This window comes from Dama dama, chromosome 29 (genome assembly GCF_033118175.1).
Source record: "Dama dama isolate Ldn47 chromosome 29, ASM3311817v1, whole genome shotgun sequence".
Taxonomy (NCBI): domain Eukaryota; kingdom Metazoa; phylum Chordata; class Mammalia; order Artiodactyla; family Cervidae; genus Dama; species Dama dama.
In genome coordinates, this window is record NC_083709.1 from 66,339,680 (window position 1) to 66,358,223 (window position 18,544).

At 46.7% G+C, this 18,544-nt stretch overlaps 2 protein-coding genes and 1 long non-coding RNA gene across 5 annotated transcripts in view; 2 read left to right on the plus strand and 1 right to left on the minus strand.

The window, feature by feature from the left end:
• LOC133048966 (uncharacterized) overlaps positions 1-6,776 on the plus strand; it is an 18,322-nt gene extending 11,546 nt beyond the window's left edge. The window contains exons 4-5 of one of the 2 annotated variants that reach the window (XR_009691158.1): positions 5,210-6,092; positions 6,176-6,776. This is a non-coding gene — a long non-coding RNA (uncharacterized LOC133048966). Of the gene's footprint in view, positions 1-123; positions 1,489-5,209; positions 6,093-6,175 lie in introns of those variants that run through there. The other variant, XR_009691157.1, reaches the window with a different exon arrangement.
• Positions 6,777-9,438: 2,662 nt separating this feature from the next.
• SIT1 (signaling threshold regulating transmembrane adaptor 1) lies at positions 9,439-11,085 on the minus strand. Its single transcript, XM_061132461.1, has 5 exons — positions 10,883-11,085; positions 10,629-10,764; positions 10,484-10,542; positions 10,329-10,390; positions 9,439-10,240 (listed from the first exon to the last, which is right to left on the minus strand). The coding sequence occupies exons 1-5, from the start codon at positions 10,935-10,937 to the stop codon at positions 10,007-10,009; spliced, it is 546 nt and encodes a 181-aa protein (XP_060988444.1). The 5' UTR covers positions 10,938-11,085; the 3' UTR covers positions 9,439-10,006.
• Positions 11,086-15,668: 4,583 nt separating this feature from the next.
• Positions 15,669-18,495, plus strand: CCDC107 (coiled-coil domain containing 107). Of its 2 annotated transcripts, none has more exons than XM_061132615.1 (6): positions 15,669-15,838; positions 15,928-16,082; positions 17,708-17,771; positions 17,859-17,949; positions 18,047-18,159; positions 18,243-18,495. In XM_061132615.1, exons 1-6 carry the CDS (start codon positions 15,733-15,735, stop codon positions 18,488-18,490), a joined length of 777 nt encoding a protein of 258 aa, XP_060988598.1. In that variant the 5' UTR covers positions 15,669-15,732; the 3' UTR covers positions 18,491-18,495. The 2 variants fall into 2 exon arrangements, with proteins under 2 accessions (XP_060988598.1, XP_060988599.1); XM_061132616.1 differs by having other exon boundaries at positions 17,711-17,771.
• Positions 18,496-18,544: the final 49 nt, after the last annotated feature.

Here is an 18,544-nt window from a genome sequence, read left to right on the forward strand (position 1 = left end):
GCATATCTCCCCATTTTCAGTTTAAGCTGAGTTTATTGCTAGAGTAAGAAAAAAGCATATTAAAAAGCAGAGACATTATTTTGCCAACAAAGGTCTATATAGTCAAGCTGTGGTTTTTTCCAGTAGTCATATATGGATGTGAGAGTTGGACCATAAAGAAGGTTGATCACTGAAGAACTGATGCTTTTGAACTGCAGTGTTAGAAAAGACTTTTGAGAGTCCCTTGGACTGCCGGGGAGATCAAACCAGTCAATTCTAATGGGAATCAACCCTGAATATTCATTGGGAAGACTGATGCTGAAGCTGAAGCTCCAATACTTTGGCCACCTGATGAGAAGAGCTGACTCTTTGGGAAAGACCCTGATGCTGGGAAAGATTGAGGGCAGGAGGAGAAGGGGACGACAGAGGATGAGATGGTTGGATGGCATCACCGACTCAATGGACATGGGTTTGAGCAAGCTCTGGGAGATGGGGAAGGGCAGGGAAGCCTGGTGTGCTGCAGTCCATGGGATCACAAAGAGTCAGACATGACTGACTGAACTGAACTGAGGTAAAAAGCAATTTGTTTTCATTATTTTATCTTGTATCCAGTCAACTCTCCTAATTGTATTGTGTTTATATATACACACTATATATGTATATATATAAATACATACATATCTACTTGGTTTACGTCTTTGTTTTTGGCTGCCCTGGGTCTTCGTTGCTGCAAGTGGCCTCTCGCTCATTTGCAGTGAGGGAGGGGAGGAGGGCGGGCCTCGAACTGCGTGGCTTCTCTTGTTGTGGAGTAAGGGATCTAGGCACGTGGTCCTCGGTGGTTGCAGCTCGTGGGCTCTCAAGCACAGGCTCCGCAGTTGCGGTGCATGGGCTTGGTTGCTCCAAGTGCATGCGGGCTCTTCCCTGACCAGGGATCAAACTTGTGTCTCCTGCATTGGCAGGCAATTCTTAAGCACTAGATCACCAGGCCCCAGTGTTGTCTTTTTACTAGTTTTTTTTTTTACTCGTCTTGAAGTTTTTGATAATACAATCATATCAGCAAAAACGATAGACAGCTTTATAATTTTTCAGATAATCACACTAATCCATTCTCTTGTTTTACTGCATTTGGTAAAACTTCCAAGATATGATAAACAAGGGTAATAGCAGGCATTTCTGTCTAAATTTTTATTTCAAAATTGTGATTTTAGTGTTTCACTATTAAGGACAATATTTGCTGTTAGGGTTTCCTAGCAGCAAATACTTTTTACTTAGAGTTTTTACTGGGGATGGTATTAAGTTATACTGGCTCTGTTTATTAAATATGGGAGACTTTCTTCTTTTTTTCCATAATCTTGACTATGGAAATAGCATGGGAATTACTCTTATTGATGGTTAGATAATACTCAGTTGTGGCACCAATTAAATGCAGTCTTTTTCAAAGGTAGATCCCTAATCACCTTTCTATTCTACTTTTTTCTAAGATTAGTTGAGCTTTTCAAACTTTTCTCTTTTGGGTCAATTTTGCTAATTTATATTTTTCCTGAAATGTATCCATTCCCTCTAAAATTTCAAATTGGCTGTTGAGGAATATTAAGTTAAATTTTAAATAAATTTAAATAAATCTTTTAAACAACTCTTCCTCTCTTCTATCTATAATAATGTTTTCTTCCTCTAACTAATCTTTTCTATTTTTAACTCTCTTATTTTCTCTTTACTTATGCTTGCAAGATGTTTTTCTATTTTATTAGCCCTTTTAAAGAACTTTTTAAAAAAGTGTATGCTTTTTAGTATTTTTGTTTATTTTCCATTCCATTCATGTCAGCATTTGTTATTTCCTGATACTTTGGTTTCTTTTCTTGTTATTTTTCTAATTTCTTGAAATAAGTAATCCCTTTATTTTTCCTCTTTTTTTTGTTTTTTAAAGCTTGGTATCTTTACGGTACTTCAGGGCTAGACTGAATAATATAGGATGCAGGGCAATTGAGAGGGTTTCTGGCATTACACTGTTTTTTCATTCAGCATTTAAATTTTGTGAACACAGTAGTTTTGTTCTCTTTTTAAAGCCAACTTTACTGAATTGCAATTTACACATGTTAAAATCTTTTACACACATGAAATGTTATCAGTTTTAAGCGTGCAAGCCGATGAGTTTTACCGTATGTACTTGGCCGTGTAACCACAGCCAAGAAAGAGAAGAGCCTGCTACCACTTTGTGGGCAGTCTTCACAGCAGTTTCAGCCTGAACCTCAGTTCTCTTTGTTGGAGATCAGCTTTACCCCTGCTTTCTGTTTATTCGCTTAATATCACTTTCCCATATCCTTATTTTGAACGTTTCTTTACCACTTTTTAAAAGTGTGTTTATTTTAAATACTGTGAACCAGAATTTGATTTATAACAAAATCTGACAGCCTTTTAATGGAGGAATTCAGTCCACTCATATTTACTGTAATGAGTGATGTATTTGATTTATAATTTCCACCTTACTTATTTTAAATTTCTGAACACTGTTGTGAACTCTTCTTCTCTTTACCTTTGCTGGAATGAATGAATGGCTGTTCATTTTTCCCCTTTGTTATTTGGAGTTTATCCTTCTATTAATAGTTATCATCCCTCGCCCTGGTGGCTCAGCAGTAAAGACTCTGCCTGCAATGCAGGAGACGTCGGTTCCATCCCTGGGTGGGGAAGATCCCCTGGAGAAGGAAATGGCAACCCATTCCAGTATTCTTGCTTGGGAAATCCCATGGACAGAGGGAACTTGCGGGCTACAGTCCATGGGGTTGCAAAAGTGTTGGACACAACTTAGCAACTAAACAACTGCAATAACAACAATTCCTGCCCTGCGCTCTATATAGGCACACATGCCTCTTCCGTGTGTGAACCCAGAACAGCTATTTCCACCCTACTCAGTTTATCTTGCACTTCCTTATTTTCCCCGCCCCCTCTCTCCCCTTTCATCCTCCTAACCCCTCCCCCTTTAGGTACTAGAACACTTACCTTCCCCTTATTCCCACCACCTGATTCCAGAGTTTTATTGATGTAATTTAGTCCTTATTAGAATTTCCCTCACAGAGTGTTCCGAAGTGTGCCCCTCACATCTGTTTCAAGAGTCCTTATTTAGCAATTTATTACATGTTATAAATACACATATAGGTATAAATATATAGGTCATGGTTCGTTGCTCCCCACTGCTTTCTTTCCTCTTTATCTTCCCCTATCTTGAAGTCTCTGTTCCGATTCATTTGTTGTTTCATTAAAATCTTAAAAGTATTTCTCACATAAGATACTGAGTGATTTTTGCAAATTTTCAAATACCTTTCTTTCTTCCTTGGCTGATTCTGGATTGCAGGCCTTTTCTTTCATTAGCCCACATTCAATTTTGCTGTCTTTTAACTTGCAAAGTAGCAGATAAGAAGAAAGGAACTTCTTTCTGCCTAAAAATGTATGAGTTCCCATATCCTTAGAGCTTAGAAATTTTCAATTCTGTACAGCCAAGTGTGTGGTTTTTCTTCTAGTTTTACTAAGATATAATTAACATTATAAGTTTAAGGTATACAAATAAAGATTTTATGTACATACATCATGAAATGATTATTACAATAAGTTTAGTGAACATTCATCATCTCATATGGATACAAATTTAAAGTATTTAGAAATGTTTTCCTGTGATAACTCTTAGAATTACTCTCTTAACAACTTTCATATGTCACAGCAGACTTAATTATATTTATCATGTGGTACATTATATTCCTAGTATTTATCTTATAACTGGAAGTTTGTGCCTTTCAACTGCCTTCATAAGTGTGTCTTTTCCTATAGATCCAGTCTGTAACTTAAGTCTTTCTTCAGCTCAGGGATATTTCATCTACTATTTAATCATGCCATAAGTGTGGTGTCATCTGCATATCTGAGGTTATTGATATTTCTCTCGGCAATCTTTTTAAAAATATATATTTATTTATTTGACTGCATGAGGTCTTAGTTACAGAGACTTAGTTAGAGCACATGGGATCTTGTTCCCTGACCAGGGTTTGAACCCGGGCCCCCTGCATTGGAAGCAGAGAGTCTTAGCCACTGAACCACCAGGGAAGTCCCCTTCTCTTGGCAATCTTGATTCCAGCTTATGCTTCATCCAGCCCAGCATTTCTCATGATGTACTCTGCATATAAGTTAAATAAGCAGGGTGACACTATACAACCTTGACGTACTCCTTTCCTGATTTGGAACCAGGCTGTTGTTCCACGTCCAGTTCTAACTGTTACTTCTTGACCTGCATACAGATTTCCCAGGAGGCAGGTCAGGTGGTCTGGTATTCCCATCTCTTTAAGAATTTTCCACAGTTTGTTGTGATCCACATGGTCAAAGGCTTTGGCACAGTCAATAAAGCAGAGGTAGATGTTTTTCTGGAACTCTTTTGCTTTTTCAATGATCCAATGGATGTGGCAAAAAGTGAAGAACTAAAGAGCCTCTTGATGAAAGTGAGAGTGAAAAAATTGGCTTAAAACTCAACATTCAGAAAACTAAGATCATGGCATCTGGTCCCATCACTTCATGCCAAGTAGATGGGGAAACAGTGGAAACAGTGACAGACTTTATTTTGGGGGGCTCCAAAATCACTGCAGATGGTGACTGCAGCCATGAAATTAAAAGACGCTTGCTCCTTGGAAGAAAACTATGACCAATATAGATAGCATATTAAAAAGCAGAGACATTACTTTGCCAACAAAGGTCCGTCTAGTTAAAGCTGTGGTTTTTCCAGTGTTCATGTATGGATGTGAGAGTTGGACTTTAAAGAAAGCTGAGCACCGAAGAATTGATGCTTTTGAGCTGTGGTGTTGGAGAAGATTCTTAAGAGTCCCTTGGATAGCAAGGAGAGCCAACCAGTCCATCCTAAAGGAAATCAGTCCTGAATATTCATTGGAAGGACTGATGCTGAAGATGAAACTCCAATACTTTGGCCACCTAATGCGAAGGGTCATTTGAAAAGACACTGGTCCTGGGAAAGATTGAAGGCGGGAGGAGAAGGGGACGACAGTGAATGAGATGGTTGGATGGCATCTCCGACTCAATGGACAGGAGTTTGAGTAAACTCCGGGAGTTGGTGATGGACAGGGAGGCCTGGCGTGCTGCAGTCCAAGGGGTCACAAAGAGTTGGACACAACTCAGCAACTGAACTGAACTGAACTGAACTGATTTAATTATGACCTCTCCTCTCCTGTTCCTTTTTCTCCAGGAACTCATAGAATTTGCAGTTAACTCTCCTGGGTCTGTTCCAGTTTCCCATCTTTGACCACCTGATTTGCATCCACGTGTTTTTGTTACATGTTTTGAGATATTTCATCTATTTGATTTTTCTAGACCTGTTTTTGAGTTTTAGCTTCACCTTTGCTTTATCTATGAACATTTTTAGTTTTGATAACATATTTCCAGGTTCAGGGAAATCTTTTGTGTTTGAGTTTCACACACATCTCCTCCAGGCTCTCATTTTTTCAGTAAGAGGTTTGTCTGTTTCCTCTAGCAGGTCTGTCTGCCCTCTGGTTTGCTTGCATTCTCCCAGCCTCAAGGACTGAGAAAGCTGATCCCACCATGAGTTTTTTGGAGAGTCAGGGAAACTCGGCTAAGCCATTCATTGTTCTTGGGGAACCGACTGTTCTGAGACTTCCTGCTGTCCTGAGGCTGCTCTCCAGAAACTTGTCTGCAGGGAGTTGTCTCAGCCAGTTCAGGAGAGCCCATGTAAAGTTTATCACCTGTAGCTGAGAGTTGCCAGAGAGGTGTGGAAGCTCCCGTAGGGTTGCTACATGCCCAGAATCTCCTCACTCTGGGTAGTCTAATTGACAGATACAGTGATATTCTGGGTTTCCCCCGTGGTGGCTCAGTGGTAAAGAATCCACCTGCAATGTAGGAGCCACAGACCTGGGCTCAATCCCTGGGTTGGGGAATCACCTGGAGGAGGGCATGGCAGCTCATTCCAGTATTCTCACCTGGAGAATCTCACGGACAGAGGAGGCTGGTGGGCTACAGTCCATAGGATCACCAAGAGTGGGACATGGCTGCAGCAACTTCGAACAGGCGCACAATGATGTTTACCGAAGACTTAAAAATAGAAGCCATGAACGGTAGGTACCTCTGGGAGGTACACCTGGGCGTAGGAATGAGGTGGGCGGGGGATGGCCTTTTACTTTGTTTTTTCCCCCTCTAGTAGGAGTTCTCAACTTTGGCACTTTTAACTTCGGGGGCCAGCAATTGTCTGCTGTGAGTGACTGATCTGAGTGTTGAGCAGCATCCCTGGCTTCCACCCACTACAGGCTGACAGCACTCCCTCTCCAGCTGTGAACCAAAACTGTCTCCGGATATTGCCAAATGTCCCCTGGGGTTGTCAGAGTTACTTCTGGTTGAGAACCACTGTTGTATACCCTTTAGATCTGTTTTATTTTTTTAATCATGTGTTCACATTATTCCTATAATTAAACATGTAACTGAGATCATGAGACAGAGGAGGAAATAGAAAACTGTTGTGAGGAAGCAGAAGCATGAAGTAGAGAATACACATTAAGGGATAGGAAGCAGGTTAGCAAAGTGGTAAGAAATTTGGGGGAAAAATAAAAGAAGCAGAGACAGAGTGATTCACAGGGCTGGAGGAGAAGGAGTGTGAAGACCCACATCCTCCTGTCACCAAGGTCCCCAGTGATGCCAGAATCAGAGATAATAACAGTCTGCATATGCCCAGTCAGATCACAGACACTGTTATGGGATTCCCATTCCATCTAGCCTCTTAATTACCCAGGTGTCCTTACAATAAACACCCCTTTACTTAAGCTAGGCTAAATGAGTGTATTCCTTTACAACAAAGGTCCTGTAGATTAAGTGCCCAATAAAGAGATGGGCCCCCACTTCTTAGGATGAGTAGGCTGCAAATATGGTCTACAAAAGAACTGTAAAAGGAACTTTAGAAAGCGCTTCCTGGGACGAAGTGGTGGTGGAGGGGGGAGACCTCGGCCATCCATCAAGGCTGGCTCCAAATTCCTCCAGTGCTGTCGTGTACAGGAGGGAGAAGACGGTATAACTCTAGCTCAGGGGGCAGAACTGGTGACAAAAGTAACAGGGAAGTATATTCTCCTTAAAAAAAGAAGCTATAACAATAAGAAAGCGTGGAAGCAGTGTTTGGTAAGGAAGTGAGTTCCCAATCTCTGGAAGCTCATAGGGTGATTTCTGCAGTGGGTATAAGTTTGGGTCAGGTCTCTCAGCTTCCTTTACATCTAGAAATGTAAAAGCTTGGCAAGAGAGAGACTAGATTAACTCACACCATATGCAGAACTCTCTTAGGCTCAAATGGCAAGATGGAATATTTAGTTATTAAATCAGAGGGTGGTTGGTGGAGTTAAACAATAAGGAAAGATCTCAGAGGTTTAGCATCTTCAGTTGGCCTTGATCAGCTGGTCTTTCCCCACAGAATTAGTCAGAACTTGTGGTTTCTAGAGAGAAAAAAATCCAACTTAGTCTGAATTATGCAAAAAAGGGAATTTATTAGCTTACAGAACCGAAAAGTTGAGGAGGCTGGTCTAGCTCTGGGCATGGCTGAATCCAAGGCTTCAAATGAAGTCATTAAGACTTGGTCTGTCTCCATGTCTCAGCATTGTTTCCCTTCCTTTGTAGCCAAAACTAGCTTGTAAGTTTAGGGTCATCTTGACAGTGCAGAGCAAGGTCAACGCTGGAGGGACCTTGGCTGAAGGGCTTCTGCGGCCCTTCCCCACCTAGAAGTAATTCCTTCGTTGTTCAGTCGCTAAGTTGTGTGACTCTTTGCCACCAGCACGCCAGGCTTCCCTGTCCTTCATCATCTCCCAGAGTTATGAAGATGATTGCGCCTTTGATTGTCCCAAAGACCCTGCCTCTTCGCATCTTTAGCGTAATCCTATCCTCCCAGCTGGAATCTCAGAAAGAGGGGGAAAGCTGGGCTGCCCTCCTGCGACCACCACCACCTCACCCAACTCCACCCCAGCCCCCGCAACACGCACCTCCCTCCCCCACCCCAAACACACACACCCACCCCGGCCCCGGGGACTTCCCCTAAGACTCCACTCCTGGGGGTTTGCGTAGGACGAGGCGCTCCTTCGGGCTGGAAATAGACACCAGGGAGGGAAGGGAAGCTGCTAAGAAAAGCACCTGGGGCTGTAGAAGGGGCGAGAACTGTCAGTTATTTCATGATCAGCTAACGAGACGTGGCGGGGGCTGGGGTGGGGGGCGCTTAGAAGGTGTCGGAGGCGGATCTGGCTGCCCCGACTCATTTCCTAGATGCAGAGATCACTCAGTAAGTTGCCACAGTCCTGGCGTTCAGGCATGGGGACCTAGGCTAGGGCACGAGTCTCGGTGATAAACGAGATGAGAAGGTAAGAAAAATCCAAGAGTTGTAGAAGAAAGGGAAGGCAGAGGATCCAGGCTTTGGTAACTGGAAGGAGAACAAAGTTTATATAGCACCCAGCTTCAGACGGACGGCCGCCTCTCTGAGACCACACGGCCAGAGCTCAGCCAAGTCCCAGGAGAGACTCGGAAGGGCGGTCCCGTCCGGTCGGGACTACATCTCCCAGCATGCTGTGGGCCGAGCTGCACTAGGCCTGCGCAGAGGTGGTGGCGAGGCCGCGTCGCGTAGGGAGGGGGCGCTCGCGGCTTAGTCCTGAGCGAGCCGAGACCGCGGGCGCTGTGTGAATCCCGCGACGACACGGCGTCTAGGGGCCGTGGTTTGCGGCCTGGATTGCGGGCTCTTGAGACCTCCGCCGCGGTTCCCGGCTCGTCCCAGGAGGTTGGCTGGACCCCAGCCTTTGCGTCTCCCAAGGTCAGGGTCTCATGTCTCCTGGGCCGCAAGCACACCGAGTCGTCTTTAGCACAGCAGCTCTTAGAACCCCACATCCAGCTGCCGGCGGTTCCCCACGTCCGGTACCCGCCCCTAAAGCCACCTTCCCTCCTACGCAGCCCCAGCTGCCTGCTGTTAACCGCGACCGGGCCCTCTTCTGGGGAGGCCCAGGTTGGGGTCCTCAAAGGTCCAGGAACCCTAGAAAACCTACTCTGTGGTTTTCTCTGGAACTCTAAGTGGAAAGGAGAGAAGTTTGGAAGTAAAAGCCTCAGCTTCTCCCTCTTTTCCGCTCAAACCTCAGTAAAGTCTGTCAGGAGATCGACAAAGGCTGAAGGGGGAAATGGCCCAGACCTTAGGTGGTGGGTGATGGCCCTGGGCAGGTAGGTCAGAGGGTGGGAAGCTTGCAGACCCCAGGTGATGGGAGTGGAGAGGCTCTGTGTGCAAATCCTAGGGACGGTCTAGCAGCAACTGCACTCCGGCCCCCACCTGTAAGACCCACCCCTGCATCAGTGATGCTACGGCCCCTCTTTCCCAGGTAGATGCTCCCAGAAGCGCTCTGCGCAGAGAGCAGATTTCGCAGGCCCACCATGTGGGGCCTGTTGCAGGTGTGTCTCACTCTCTAGGTCAAATCGAAACGCTTTTTTCAGAAGTTTTATTTAAAAACTTTGGCACACGACAGAGACGGCAGGGATGGAGACTGGTGTTCTGCCAGGCTTCTCAAGTCAGAGACCAGGCTTGGGTTTCTCAGGTCACCGGATTCCAGGACCCGTCCAGCCTGTGGGCTCCTGAGGAGGATACCCCTCACTGACCTTGCAGACTCTTTCCCCCTCCCCTACTGCCCACTTCTGGTGTAAGACACGGAGGTGTCAGGGGTAGACTAAAAGGTGTGGAATGGGAAGGATCTGGAGTTTGGGGCTTGAGAGGAACAGATAGAGGGGGAAAAAAGGGGTGGAGATGGGGGCCACTGCCTTTTCTTCCTCCATCCTCAAGAATCGGGGCCTGCCATTCCTCTGAGAGGTCTCCCTCACAGCTCAGATAGAAAGTTCGGGGACCATCACTCCTGTGACTGAGGAAGGGCTGTCTGTCTTCAGGGGGTGGTCAGGAAACAGTCATGGCCCCAGATGGGGTAGCAGTAGCCCATGCAACCAAGGAGGCTGGGGAGATGGATGCGCCAGGCCCCCTGTCTCAGCTGGGTGCGGGATGGCTGTTGGCATAGGCCTGGTCTGGAAAGGAAGCTCGGGCCCTGCGCCCCTGGGCACACACAGAGGCGTAGAGCTCTGGCTCAGGATCTGAGGCCTGGGGCTTTGGCTCGGAGTCCAGCACCACCTCCGAGTACTTGATAGGGCTTCCAGGGCTGGAGACCCAGCCCTGAGGAGGCCGCAGCTGCAGGCTGGTATAGCACATCACCTCCTCTGCAGCCTGGAGATGCAAGGCTGTTAGAAGCTCCCAGGACCCTTGAGAAATCCCCCACTACCTTCCCTCCCCTCTTCAGCCACAGCTGACTCACCCCGGCAGGGCCTCCAGGGGCTGCATCCTGTGGGCCTGGCCCTGGTTCCCGAGACAGCCGTCCTGGGGCAGGGAACAGGAGCCTGGTCACTTCTTGTTCTTCCCCTGCACCCAGGACCTGGCCACTTGCACCCCTCCCCTTGGCCAGCTTCCTACCTGTCTGCAGATAATGCAGGTTCCCATACAGAGGAACGTCTTCCACAGACTCCCCAGAGCTGCAACACAGATTTTAGGGGATGAGAGGCGGCTTGTTGGTAAGGGGGGACTCTCCATCAGCCCGTCTTTCTGGCCCCCCACTCACCGTCCGTGTCCTGGGTGGCTCCTGCTCCCGCCACTGGTCCAGTGGAACAAGTGCACAGCCAGCGAGATGAGGAGCAGCAGGGTCACAGCCCCTGAGAGGGCCCACAGCCCCCAGCCGTCGCTCAGAGAGGGGATTCCTGTGGATGTGAGAGAGAGGGGAGGGAGTGTTACTGCCCAGCCTAACCCTCCAGGGCCCGGCGAGTGGGACACGGGGCCACGTGACCCCTCCCCCTGCCCCTGCCCCGCCCAGCTCACCGGGCAGTAGCTTCTCCGTGCAATTGCAGAAACTGCCCTGGCCTGCTGTAGACATCCTGCCCGGAGCCAAAGGATCAGCCTGATTTATGATCTGACAGCTGTGGCAGCCCCCTTGACTCCCACCCCTCTCCGGGCCTGACCCCCACAGCTCAGCATCTTCAATACCGGTGGTGGCAAAGTCGCTGATTTCCGGGGAGGAAGGGGGAAGGGAGGAGGGGGAGGGGAGGGATGAGTTGAAGAACAAAGACACCGCCCTGTGCCTGCACCTGCGCCAGCCCGGAGCTCTTAAGCTTCCGCCCCCACCCCCCCCCCCCCTTCCCCTGTACCCTGTACCCCTCTCAGTCAGAAAAAAGGCAGGCCTGAGTTTACCGAGTGCCGGGCACGTGAGCTCATGAAGACCCCAAGGCGGCCAGAAGTGGCCTGAGGCAGGACCTACAAGACAAGCCAGGCCTCATGCTGGAGATTACTTTCTGCCCCAGGGTGTCTGCCCCTTCTCTCCAGCGCTGAGTCCCTTGGCAGAGAATAAGGAGAGGGAGGACATAATCCTCAGTGGGCATGCTACAAAGTGAAAACGGGATGAGGAGGCCCCCTTCTGCCTACAGTCCCACCACATGCTGAGGCTGCCCCCCAACCAAGGGACAGGTGTTAGGAATGACTTTTGTTATTGTTATTATTACTGGTGTAATAGATTTAGGGGATAGAGGAAGCTTGATTCCCTCCTTCAGTCCAGTTCATCCAAGCTGTCCCTAAGAACTGTGAACCTCAAAAGTTAGTTGAAGTAAAGAAACCTCTGCCCCAGTCCTGTCCTGGGAAGCAGCCTCGTGTTTGCACTTGTACACTTCAGGGAGCGGCCAAGGGAGACAGCTCAGCCACATGGGAGGCTACTGATGTGGGAAGAGGGATTCTAAGTTCCAAATATAAACCTTAGACCAGAGGTCAGAGATCTGTTTTGTCTAGCCCATATGATGTTTTTTTTTTTTCAAAGATTTAAAATCACTGTAGCAGTGTGCCTGAGGTGGGCATGGTAGCAGAGGTCCTGCCACTCTAAGCAATCAATAAGAGGGTATTGTTTCTAAAGAATTTAAAAACAAAGCTCACTAAAAGTCAGTGTCCTTTTCATTATCACCATGTTCCAGCAATTCTAAAAAAAAGAAAAAATCAATGATAAAATATTCCTTTCTGAAAAATGTATTTTAAATTATTTTTTGGCTGTGCTGAGTCTTCGTTGCAGCGCATGGGCTTTATCTAAACGTGTTGCTCAGGCTTCTCAATGCGGTGCCTTCTCTTGCTGCCGGAGTTCAGGCTCTAGGGGCTTCAGTGCTTGCAGCTCTCGGCATCTAGAGCGAGGACTCAGTAGTTGTGGTGCTCTGGCTTAGTTGCTCCGCTGGCATCTTCCTGACCAGGGATCGAACTGATATCCCCTGCATTGCAAGGCCGATTCGGAACTACTGGACCATCAGGGAAGCCCTCTGAAAAATATTTTGTAGATATATGTTCTAAATTGTTGTGGTTACTGGTGAGTTTTAATACTATGTAAAATTCAAATTTCAAATATGTAAAATTCATTGGAAGGACTGATGCTCAAGCTGAAACTCCAATACTTTGGCCACCTGATGGAAAAACTGACTCATCTGAAAGGACCCTGATGCTGGGAAAGATTGAAGGTGGGAGGAAAAGGGGACAACAGAGGATGAGGTGGTTGAATGGCATCACTGACTCAATGGACATGAGTTTGAGTAAGCTCTGGGAGTTGGTGACGGACAGGGAAGCCTGGTGTGCTGCAGTCCATGGGGTTGCAAAGAGTCGGACACAACTGAGCGAGTAAACTGAACTAAAACTTCAAATGAGCACACTTGTGTTACTTACCCTTTAAAAATACTATAATCCACAACTTCCCTGGTGGTCCAGTGGTTAAGACTCCATGCTCCCAGTGCAAAGGGCTCAGGTTCCATCCCTGGTCAGGAAACTAGGTTTCACGTTCTGCAACTAAGAGTTTGAATGTTGCAACTAAGAACTGGCACAGCCAAATTTTTTTTTTAATGTGTATATTATAATCTGCATGGAAGTTAATCTGTAGAATCCTAGTTATACAGCTGTATAATCCTAGGTATACAGCTGGCTCCTGACACAAGGTTGAGCTACATGTGTTTATATCCAGAATTAGTTCTTAACAGTTTTTAATTGTTCTTTGGTTTGGGCACAATTTCTGTGTCCAACTCCTATGATATTATATATTCCTGCATCTAACCAATAGATTTAAAAACAAACAATGATTTGAAAAGTGATTGAAAAGTCAAATAAACAGAGCTTGAGTAGTTTAATTCTGTCATTCTAGGTGACCACTTAGTTTTTGTTTGTATTGAAAATGTCTGGAATTTACTGTGAAATGGAATTTTTATGAATCTCTGCCAAACATCCCTTTGTTTAAGACTTTCTTTTCCCATTTGTATGTCTGTTGCTTCATATGAAAGAAACTTTTTTGAAATGAAAATTAATAAAAGGTATTCTTTAATCAACTATGGGTAGAAATTGACAAATGTAGCTATATTCTCTATTGAATATGAACATGCCAAAATTATTTTTGACAAATTTTCAGAAGTTAACTTTAGAAAAAGAAATTAGAGTTATTCATTACTCAGCTAGGTTACTATGTAGGTACAAGTTTTTTACCCCTTTCTCAAAAAGTACAATAATGTAGCAAAGAAATTCATTACCCTTTCTTGTTCTGTAATGTAACTCTTCAATTTTAACTCTTTTTATATTGTCATGATTATATCTACAGACTCCAATAAAAGAGATAATTCACTGTCTGATTTTCTGGCCCTTATTATTTTCTGGGCCCTGTTAATTTGTTTCATTTACTATTTATTTGGAGAAGGAAATGGCACCTTCTCCAGTATTCTTGCCTGGAGAATTACATGAACAGAGGAGCCTGGCAGGCTACAGTCCATGGGGTCGCAAAGAGCCGGACATGACTGAGGCGACTCTCATATGCCACTGATTCATTGTCAACCTTAAAAACTGGAGTTCCAGTTTTTTGAAATCCCGATTCATTGATCTATTGGAAAAAAAATCAGAAGGGCAATAGTGGGCCCGAATTCCCTAAAGGCAACAATCAGCTGGGGGCCATTTATCATGTTACAACTGGCCTGAATCACTTGTTTACATTGATTATGTCAACTGGCTTAGTGTCAGGGTTTGGACTGCCAAGCCAGGTTGCCTCTGGGTATTCCGCTAGACAGGACAACTATCCTGAGTGAGGGTCTCCCTCTGCCCTGCCCACTCCCTTTCTGGAAGGACAAAAAGATATACCTGTATTTCATTCATTTATTTAACACACCTATACCTCATTTGTTTAATACATACGTACCAATTACTTGCTTATATACCAAGCTCTGGAGATACAAATGTGAGTGGGAAATGGTTTCTTGCCTCAAAGAGTTCTTGGTCTAATTAGAAATAGGGCACTATGTATCCTAGACAATTAAAAAAACAGTGTGGAAAGGAGAGAGATTACTCAACTCTGACTGGAGGAGGTGCAGGAGAGCCTGGATAGGTGGTGATGAGTGGCAGATCTTATGCAGACAGACAGAAAAGGGTTGAAATCTCTGCCAGCCTCTTACCTGATTACAAACTTAACCTTCCTGAACCTTAGTTTCCTCATTCTTTAAAAAACTTTATATTTACCTGTTGGGTCGTTTTGAACACATTAATCTCATTCAACAAGGATTCATTGAGTGCCTGCTAGCATCAGGTGCTGTGCTAGGCTATAGGAATAACATGGTAAAGAAAAAGAGACATGGCCCCTGCCCTCATGAAATTTACAATCTAGCTGTATTTTATTTTTGTAATTAATTTTAGTTGATTAGTTAATTTTAAGTAATTTAAATGGTTTATTGAAATATAATTGACGTACAATAGTTGTTTGAAGAAAGTACAATAGCTGCACTGATGAATAAGGCAGAAGTTAAGGGTTCTGTATATAGTCCATGGGGTCGCAAAGAGTCGGACAGGACTGAGCGACTTTCACTTCCACTTATGAAGGGAACACGCACATACAGGAGGAAAGTGAGATCTGAAAGTTGTATATAGATGTTAACTGTGCAGAAACAGCCCCGGGGACAGTTAATGTTATTTTGTGTCTGGCTATATAGTCGCTGCTTAAAATGAGACGTGCTTTACTAAAATGCAAAAGCAGCCGTGCTGAGAATGAGCCCCGTGAGGTTGGTGCGCGTGGAGGCGCACTGCCTGCGTAACTGTAGCAGCTGACGGATGACACCCCCGCAACACGCCGCTCGGCTTCCCCACCCCGAGGGCAGGAGGATCGCTTCTTGGCGGGCTTAGTCGTGAGAAGCAGGGTAAGTCTACGCGCACGGGCGCGTGGCACTCTCTGCCTAAGGTCCGGGGACTTTCCCCTAGGCGCGAACAAGGAACTAGTCCTCCGTGTGTAGCCTAGGAAGCAGGCCTTCAGCACGAACCTCGGCCCCACGCTCGCGTTCAAGCTCTTTATAGCGCGAGAAGGAAATTTATTTTACGGTTAGGGTGAGGAGATTGGTGGCGTAGCACTTAAAAACCACTTCCCGGTATCGCCTTCTAAGAATGTAGGCTTCTGGAGACATTCTGGCTAACAGAATACCTATCCAGGGATAAGGAATGAACTAGTTTCACAAATGAACTAAGTTAAGCCCACAGACCTATGCAAATAAGGCCTGGCCCCGCCCACACGCTAGGTGGGCGTGACCTCCCTGGGAGGCCCGGAGTGGGAATAGCTGGGGGACGCGCCTGCGTGCGCGTGCACCGGTGCGTCCACAACGCCGGCGCCTGCCGCCTTCTCCCCCTGTTGGCCTGCGATGGCGAGCGTGGTGTCGCTCGCGGGTACGCTGGGGCTGCTACTTGTGTCTGCGCTGCCCGAGGTGCTCGGAGACCGCGGCAGCCCCGACCGCCGGGCACACCCAGGTACCAGCGAGGGCTGCTGGAGGGAGGCTGGGACTGCCCCCGGGCCCCAAGCCCCAGCTGTACTGACCCGCCTCTGCCCTCCTCCTCAGGCGACGCCGCCCAGGTCGGCCCTGGGGCCGCGGAACCCGGGCGGCACTCGCCGCCGTCCGAGAACCAGCGCGAGCGGGCTCGGTCCGGGCCGCTGCCCTTGGGGGCGCTGTACACCGCGGCCGCCGTGGCTTTTGTGCTGTACAAGTGTTTGCAGGTGCGGGACGGTCAGGGGTGGGGATGCCCGGCCCTGAATCTCGATGAGGGCGCCATGGTACCAAGAACAAGACACGTTTTCCCGTCATTCTGTAAAATGAAGATAGGAGTTCCCTGACTTTCCAACATGATGGGGTTAGTTAAAGCATCCAGCGAGGTAATGGATGTGAAGGGCTCTTGGTTAATTTTAAACAGTAACCATCACATTTAATCCTTCCAACAATCCATTGAAGAGGTTGTCACTTGCTCAAGGTCACGCAGAGATAGTAACTGGTGGCGCTAAAATTTGAACCCAGCAAATGTCCATACTATAGTAAGTACGGTTCCTCGTGAGTTTCCAAGCTTGGCACGAGCAGTTGATTACTGTAGCCAGAGTTTTTAAGAGTTCAAGGAACTAAGTAGTCTCAAGTTATCCTTGGGAAGGAGGCCCTGAAATGTGAACTGACAGTACATTTTGGTTGATTAAAACTGTTGAAATGGAAAGTAGTACCTCCCAGGGCTTTCTCTTCAGCCCTGGCCCTATCACTTACATTGGGAAATAGAGGACTGAGCCAATTTGGAGATGACATGAAACTAGGAGGGCTAGCTAATCATGATCCATAGTAGACTTAACAGGCTAGGATGAGGGGCTGAATTTAATGGTGAAATTTTACAAGGATAGATAAATTCTATTCTTGGACCCAAGTATAGTCTGAAAGAAACTTAATTCTCTTGAGGGCACTGTTTTAAAAGCATTGCTGTGGTTCAGTCACTAAGTTGTGTCTGACTCTGCGACATCATGGACTGCAGCGTGTCAGGCTTCCCAGTCCTTCACCATCTCCCAGACTTTGCTCAAACTCATGTCCATTGAGTCGGTAATGCCATCTCTTAAACCAGAGTAACGGAGAAGGCAATGGCACCCTACTCCAGTACTCTTGCCTGGAAAATCCCATGGATGGAGGAGCCTGGTAGGATGCGGTCCATGGGTTCACTAAGAGTTGGACACGACTGAGCGACTTCACTCTCACTTTTCACGTTCATGCATTGGAGAAGGAAATGGCAACCCATTCCAGTGTTCTTGCCTGGAGAATCCCAGGGATAGGGGAGCCTGGTGGGCTGCCGTCTATGGGGTCACAGAGTCGGACAAGACTGAAGTGACTTAACAGCAGCAAACCAGAGTAAAGCACCCAGAGAAAACCATGTCAAATGAGCACTGACTGAAAAACATTGGTGCTGTTGAATCAGAGAAGACAGGGAGTTTGACTGTTGCCTTCAAATTCCTGAGGGGCTGTCATGTTGAAAAGATGATTTTGGAAGGCTCTACTCAGCACCATGAAAAGAAGATAACGTGATGGATTGTGTCTGGCTTTGTGTATAAACTAAACCAGAGCTTTATCAAACAATAGAGCTTCTCCTTCCTGGAGGTGTTTTAGGAGATTGAACAGCAACCACACATGGGGGGTACTGACATATTGCTTCCTGTCCTGAGTGAGGAGCTGGAATAGATATGATTATGATTCTCTGAGATAAAAAAAAAAATCTACTAGCTTTGTCTATCTGAAATTATCCTTGGCCTTTATCTGGCTTTGGAGACTGAGGTTATTGAGGTCCTTGTTGCTGCAGTATCCCCCTTGCCTTTTTCCACAGCAGGGGAAAGATGAGGCTGCTGTTCTCCAAGAGGAGGAAGGCAAGAAGGATTCATTGCAGTCAGGTGGGTTTTGCAGAGGTCTGTGCTTGGTGGGGGATTAAGGGACAGCAGAAAGTAAGTAACCGTTGCTCTTTTCTCCCATACCCCCAGAGCAACAGCTGGCCCAGCTGACACAACAGCTTGTCCAGACAGAGCAACACCTGAACAGTCTGATGGCCCAGCTGGACCCCCTTTTTGAGCGGTAAGGAGAGCAATGACCCTGTGGCTAGAGAGAACTTGTGGTGGGTGGGAGAGGTGGGGACAGAGATTGGGCAGCCTCTGAATGGACATGTCTGCAGTGTGACTACCCTGGCTGGAGCCCAGCAGGAGCTTCTGCACATGAAGCTACAGACTATCCACCAGCTGTTACAAGACAGCAAACCGAACAAGGGTGTGGAGGTTCCAGAACCAGGTACAGGGTTGGGAGGTGACAGTCTGCTGGAGGTAGAGACAAAGCCTCTGAAACTGGAACATGCCTGATCTCCCTCCTCACAGAGGCCAGCATACCCTTTGCCGAGGACTTCTGTATAGAGGAGGATGAGGAAGAGGCTGGTGACAGTCAGGCCTGGGAGGAGCCCCTAAATTGGAACACAGGGACAAGGAACTTAGCTCCTCCCAGGGAAATGGAGCCCACGCTAAGGAGAAGATGCAGGAAGTCTGCAGCACAGGGCCGCAGTCACAGCCCCCATTGGAAAGAAGGAAAAACAGTGGATGGTTTAGTAAAACAGAGTCTGTTCCTGTGACTGGATGCTCCTGTGTGCTTTTTCCATTCCAGCTGTACACACACGGACACACAC